Source organism: Macrobrachium nipponense, chromosome 28, assembly GCF_015104395.2.
Source record: "Macrobrachium nipponense isolate FS-2020 chromosome 28, ASM1510439v2, whole genome shotgun sequence".
Classification (NCBI taxonomy): Eukaryota; Metazoa; Arthropoda; class Malacostraca; order Decapoda; family Palaemonidae; genus Macrobrachium; species Macrobrachium nipponense.
The window spans coordinates 25,575,137-25,582,982 of NC_087217.1; the positions used below are offsets into that span (position 1 = coordinate 25,575,137).

The window sequence follows — 7,846 nt, forward strand, 5'->3', positions numbered from 1 at the left end:
CGCCGATCTCGTTGTATTTGTAATTAGAATCGATATGGAACCCCCTCCACTATGCTAGCCGATTCGAGCGTTTGACCCACGACAGCCTAGTTATGAATATTTATCACATCACCGTGATTCATATAAATCATTCGAGCTACAAATGTCCTTTAATATCTAATCGCTCTACCTCGGAATTGATAATTTTCATATATGTACCGAGGGGGGCGGGAATTTTTTAGTACGATAATAATTTCGTACCCCCATGGGATCGAACCACCGTCCAGTTGGACGGGGAACGAAATCAGGATCGGACAGTGACGGTACATATATGAAAATATATCAATTCCGAGGTAGAGCGAATTAGATATTAAAGGACATTTGTAGCTCGAATGATTTATATGAATCACGGTGATGTGATAATATTCATAACTAGGCTGCGTGGGTCAAACGCTCGAATCGGCTAGCATAGTGGAGGGGGTTCCATATCGATTCTAATTACAAATACAACGAGATCGGCGTTGATTTGAAATGGTCAGAATCGATATAAACCTTTAGCCTCTCTTGATAGCCGTTTCGGCAGCGTCACTGTCCGATCCTGATTTCGTTCCCCGTCCAACTGGACGGTGGTTCGATCCCATGGGTGGGGGTACGAATTATTATCGACTAAAAAATTCCCCCTCGGTACATTATATGAAAATATATCAAATTCCGAGGTAGAGCGAATAGATATTAAAGGACATTTGTAGCTCGATGATTTATATGAATCACGGTGATGTGATAAATATTCATAACTAGGGCTGCGTGGGTCAAACGCTCGAATCGGCTAGCATAGTGGAGGGGGGTTCCATATCGATTCTAATTACAAATACAACGAGATCGGCGTTGATTTGAAATGGTCAGAATCGATATAAACCTTTAGCCTCTCTTGATAGCCGTTTCGGTCGGCAGCGTCACTGTCCGATCCGGTATTTCGTTCCCCGTCCAACTGGACGGTGGTTCGATCCCATGGGGGTACGAAATTATTATCGACTAAAAAATTCCCCCTCGGTACATATATGAAAATATATCAATTCCGAGGTAGAGCGAATTAGATAATTAAAGGACATTTGTAGCTCGAATGATTTATATGAATCCACGGTGATGTGATAAATATTCATAACTAGGCTGCGTGGGTCAAACGCTCGAATCGGCTAGCATAGTGGAGGGGGTTCCATATCGATTCTAATTACAAAATACAACGAGATCGCGTTGATTTGAAATGGTCAGAATCGATATAACCTTTAGCCTCTCTTGATAGCCGTTTCGGCAGCGTCACTGTCCGATCCTGGATTTCGTTCCCCGTCCAACTGGACGGGGGGTTCGATCCCCATGGGGGTTACGTCCCAAAAAAATGGGGGTACGATTATTATCGACTAAAAAAACTTCCCCCCTCGTATTCATATATGAAAATATATCACTTCCGAGGTAGAGCGAATTAGATATTAAAGGACATTTGTAGCTCGAATGATTTATATGAATCACGTGATGTGATAAATATTCAATAACTAGGCTGCGTGGGTCAAACGCTCGAATCGGCTAGCATAGTGGAGGGGGGTTCCATATCGATTCTAATTACAATACAACGAGATGGCGTTGATTTGAAATGGTCAGAATCGATATAAACCTTTAGCCTTCTCTTGATAGCCGTTTCGGCAGCGTCACTGTCGATCCTGATTTCGTTCCCCGTCCAACTGGACGGTGGTTCGATCCCATGGGGGTACGAAATATTATCGACTAAAAAATTCCCCGCCCCCTCGGTACATATATGAAAATATATCAATTCCGAGGTAGAGCGAATAGATATTAAAGGACATTTGTAGCTCGAATGATTTATATGAATCACGGTGATGTGGATAAATATTCTAAATAGGCTGCGTGGGTTTCAAACGCTCGAATCGGCTAGCATAGTGGAGGGGGTTCCATATCGATCTAATTACAAATACAACGAGATCGGCGTTGATTTGAAATGGTCAGAATCGATATAAACCTTTAGCCTCTCTTGATAGCCGTTTCGGCAGCGTCACTGTTCCGATCCTGGAGTTCCCGGTTTTCCCCGTTCCAACCCTGGACGGTTTGGTTCGAATTGTCAGTCGAAATCGAGTGCGTTCGTCCAAACTGGACGGTAGGTCGATTCCCATGTTCACTTGTCGAAATTCCCGATTTCGTTCGTCCAAAACCTGGGACGGTGGTTTCCGATCCACCATGGTTACTAAAAATTTATTAAAAAATCGCCCTATTCCCCTCGGTACATATATGAAAATATATCAATTTTTTTCCGAGGTAGAGCGAATTAGAATTATATTAAAGGGACATTTGTAGCTCGAATGATTTAATATGAATTTCACGGTGATGTAAAATATTCATATCATGTTGTGGTGTGTGTGGGTGGTTGTGCGTGATGTGTGTATCATATTACAACCACACACACACACACACACACACATATATAATATATAATTATTATGTTGGGTGTGTGTGTGGTGTGTGTGGTGTTGTATATATGTGTGTGTATGTGTATATTTCGTTTGCCTGTGAGGCACAGAACATGTGTCTATATCTGTATGAAAAAACGGATTATTTATGTACAATCGATACGGCACTACAAAATTTTAATATTACATCATCACGACTTATCATAATGGAAGCAGCTTTCCAGAACTATCACGAAGGTGATTTATGATGATTTGTATCTGTTATCAATATTTTCTTTGTTCATTTTGTCCCTCTTCGGGTAGTGAGTAAAGATATAAATGAAATTACTTTTTTTATGTCATAGCTACATAAGCAGTCCTAATAGGATTTGCTCATATCTTCTATAGCCAATCGTTGAAGTAGAAGGTGGAATCAGAAAGCGTTTCCTTTCAATGTAATTGCCGGAATTAAGCAAATTATTGTTATTATTTTATATTGAATAATCGTTACTTGTGGAGTTTTATACGACCTCGTTAAAGAAACGTAATCTTAACTTCTTGCATTGTTAAGTAATTATGGTGGAACGTAAAGTATTTCTATTAAAGAACATTATAAATTCGATAAATGATTCATGTTTCAGAAAACTGTGAGTCGTTCTAATCCATGAACAAAATAAATTAAAGATATTATATTTTTGTTTGCCGAAGTTGATTAACATTTGGAAGCCGTCAGTAATGGAGTGGGTAGTTACTAATGAATATATTTTACTTTTAAAAGTAGTTTCTCATTACTGTAGATAAGCAGCCGCCTCCCCTGCCTTTCGACTTGCTGAACTTCATTCATCGTAAAACAAAATTATAAATGAATGGAATTTTGTAACAGACTTAAAAGTTGGAATGGATTGCGTCTATTATTTATCAAATGAAATCGAAGACGAGAGAATGAATTGGTTAACCAGGGATATAGTTTTTAGTTATCTCTCTCTTGTAATGTCGTGCTAAATAACTTGTCAATTCAAAGCGAATTCATTATTCATAAAATCAAGCATACGAACCTGTTAACTTTATTTATTTTTATTTATCTTTTTTTTTTCTTTTACAAAATAATGTATTCTGGTTGGCTACGAACATCAAAATTAGAGTTCTCACTGACATTCGAGCAATCATGAAAAAACTGAAGGTTACAAATGCCCTCTAAGGAACTCCATTAGGCCTTTCCACACCGAAATCGTACGGCTGCTAACTCGCTGCTATTCCCCAATCAGCCTCCTTGTCTGAAAGAGCAACCGAGTTCAATGACGGGTATGAAACACATTTTTGTAACAAAACGACGCGTATAAATCCTGCGTAGTGTCTTTTTAATGCGTGACAATCATGCCACGTCTTTTGTATACTGGCGTATATCATGCAAGGGGCGGTGAAAATTGTTAGGGATCAGGCAAGACTTCGGAAAAAAACTGCAGAGCTAATAGGATTAAGAAGTGTAGAGTCGACGGAACGTTCAGGAACACCGGACGAATTCAGGGCGTAAGTTATACACACCACGAGCTCAGTCTGGTCATTGTCCCGGAATATACTGTACGAAACGTCTGCAGTGTAAATATACGGTTTATGAAATGATAACAGTATCGGGATTAAGGCTATTAATCTCGCGCACAGCCTGTCATGGAGGGTATGCACAACGCTGGAATATATTTCATTTTTATGGTTGTTCGTCAATATATGCAGAGACATATTTTCACGCTAAGTGAAACCGGCAAAAATTCATTATTTAAATTGAGGATTGCCATTGTTGACAATATACTTTAGCAAGTTCAACCACGAGCATTGAATTTAATATATTCATTTCATTTATGGCTTGAACGATATGTCCAAATATATCTTCCGTTAATGGAATGTAAACTAATCGAAATCAAGAGGTAAATACTTCTATGAATAAAACACACACACACACACACACACACACACACACATATATATATATATATATATATATATATATATATATATATATATATATATATATATTATATCTATATATATATACATACATATATATATATATATATATATATATATATATATATATATATATATATATAATATATATATATATATATATATATATATGTGTGTGTGTGTGAAATCAAGTGGCTATGCTAATACAGAACAAATGTTACATTTTGCGTAGGAATTTGAATGCAAAATCCCGCCACGGAAATGCAAAGACATTCTTATTCATTGACATTTCCATGTACTGAAACTGAATGGAGACATCTAAGCAACATGCACCTTATCAGACGAATATTAAAAATAGGAAAATACTTTTTTATGGATTATATGAAATTGCATTATGTTTGGAATACATTTGTGAAATATGTTTTAGTATAGAGTGAATGAAGTGTTCAATTTTGTTAAAGAGAATCAGCTTGTCTTTTATGTAATTCTGTCTATTTACCAAACCTAAACAGAAAAATAAACATAAAAAAGATAAACAAGAATAGTAACAAGAGAAAATTACACTCGACTGTCTTTATAACTAACTTACGACAATGTAGACCAGTTTCCGTTTGATTGTCAATGATTTTGTCTTAGAGACACGAACACAACTACAAGGGAAGTAATTATAAGGAATGCAAAGGAAAACAAGAGGTTACGTGTTCTTCAGACAGATATGAGTGATTAGAATTATCGAATTATCTCTATCTCTATCAGAATAACAATTTACGGCAAGTGGTCATATAATACAAGAATAAAACCTTAAAAATAGAGCAGTCAGAGGAATAACTACTCTCTCTCTCTCTCTCTCTCTCTCTCTCTCTCTCTCTCTCTCTCACACACACACACAAACAAGAAAACAAGCCCACAATCAGAGTCTCTCTCTCTCTCTCTCTCTCTCTCTCTCTCTCTCTCTCATATACACAAGGACATACTTAGGGACAATCTCTCTCTCTCTCTCTCTCTCTTCTCTCTCTCTCTCTCTCTCTTTCTTACACACATACACACACGCACCAAAGATAAAAAAAACCACAAGAAGTAAAAAATCCGAAAGAAATCTCCACCGTGACTCACCTCTTCCGGATTGGACTCCACGACGCAGTTCAGCTTCACCTCTTCGGAGGGGGTGACTGACACAGTCGTATTTCGTGGTTCCTTGCACTCGGGAGCAACTGGTTGTTGTTGGTTTTCCGGAGAGAAGAAGAAGAAGAAGAGAGAAAGGAACGGGTTATTATGTGTCTTATTTCTCCCTGGGGAAGGAGGGGAAAAATGAAGAGGCTTTGTGTTATGGAGTTGGTAAATATATTACTGATTAAAACTGCTCATAATTACTGTATGATAACATGGTATTTATTACATAAGATTCCACTATACATTTAAGGTACATATTTATCCGTCCCTATCATTTCTTCAATAAATAATTGTATATTATAAATATTTATGGCTTTACTTCAGTCATATGTATTTATAATTGACGTTTCTTTTGTAAAGAAATGGATAATAATAGGGAAAGTAAATGTCGTTAGGTATAGGAAGTTTAATAAATAAATTATTACTTCAAATGTTTAATTACTTCATAAGCATTTATAATATACAATATTTTTGTACTTCTATGGACAGGGGAAATAAATACATTTAGTATATAAAGTCAGAAATAGATGGTTACTTCCCACATATATTTCATTCATAAGTACTTTTAAACAAGTTTCTATTTGACTTTGATGTCTTGATCACTCGAAAAAGAAAAAAACTTTTAAAATAAAAAAAATCTGTAAGAAAAATAGACACTTAATACGAGTAAAAATTTGTTTTTTTATTCCAGGACTCCACAGTATACAATAGGGCCGAAGGCTCACACAAGGACACACACACACACACACACACACACACACAATAACACACACACACCACACATATATATATCATATATATAATATAATATATATATAATATATATATATAGATATATATATACTACAACACATATAATATATATATATATATATATATAGATATATATATATATCATATATATATATATATATATATATGTATATAAATGATTACAATACAACTTGGTCAACCAGAAAATAAACAATGATTAGTATAACATACAAATAAAAAAGGTTATCTTTCCTGAAACTACACCATGTTACCAAGACCAGTTCTCTAAATAAAAAGAAGGGTTATGCAAAATGATGGTAATAAACGGCAGTAAGCAGGGAGCACTGCCCCCTCGGAGAGACCAGGCTCAGTGCAATCTTGAAAAATTACGCAAGATAACATCTGCAATATATATGCATGAGAACTCTTGCTTACGCAGCCATCCGGTGGAAACAAGGTTTGAGAATTTACATTTTCATTTGCATGCAAAACGTATTACTGTGAGTTGATGTGAAACATTTAGTTGCTCTTGTAGATGGGCTTGTATTTGTGAACTTATATATGTATAATATGTATATGTATATATGTATGTCTATATGTGTATATATATATATATATATATATATATTATATATATACACACATATATATATATATATATAGTAATATAGTATATATATATATATATATAGATCTATATATATATAATAAAGAATATATAGATATATATATATATATATATATATATATATATATATAGTATATATATATATATATATATATATAGGATATATATATATATATATATATATATATGATCATATATATATATATATATATATATATATATATATATATATATATATATATATAGATCTATATAATATATTTGCGGTATAATATATATATATATATCTATATATATATATATATATATATATATATATATATATAGAATATATATATATATATATGTATAAATATATAGTATTATATATATATATACTATATATATATATATATATATATATACATATATATAGATATATGTTATGGAATCAAGAAAATTGACAATAATAATAATAATAATAATAATAATAATAATAATAATAATAATAATAATAATAGTTCATCCAAGTTCAGCCCTTCACCTTGTCAACAGTGTCATGCATACAGAGAGTGTGGAGAGAAGGAATCCCCCGCCCCCCGTCCCCCCCAGTGTAATAAGACCTCCAGAAGGAAGCCTTCCACATCCCGCACACGATATTCTCGTCTGCCTTCGCCACCTCCTTATCAAATTCAAATGGTGTCAGCGACATATGTCGTTCCAATATCGGCCCGCCAGAATTCCTTTCTTTGCCTTACGAGCTAATAAACTTGGGAGTGTACGTCGTCTGGTAGCGGGCAGTCTGTATTAACCAACCGAGGTTCTATATTGAACACTGGCGTTGTAGACATTCTCTCTCTCTCTCTCTCTCTCTCTTTCTGCTTCAAAGAATGGAGGGTGATCTTTCTAAAGGATTTTAACCATT

The 7,846-nt window shown here is 34.7% G+C and overlaps 1 protein-coding gene across 1 annotated transcript in view; it reads right to left on the minus strand.

Annotated features, from left to right (window-relative positions):
• The window catches only part of LOC135201135 (uncharacterized), a gene marked incomplete in the record, with an annotated part of 74,673 nt that overhangs the window by 22,020 nt on the left and 44,807 nt on the right, over positions 1-7,846 (minus strand). The window contains 1 exon segment of the mRNA XM_064230013.1: positions 5,505-5,602. Coding sequence (XP_064086083.1) covers positions 5,505-5,602 — 98 coding nt within the window.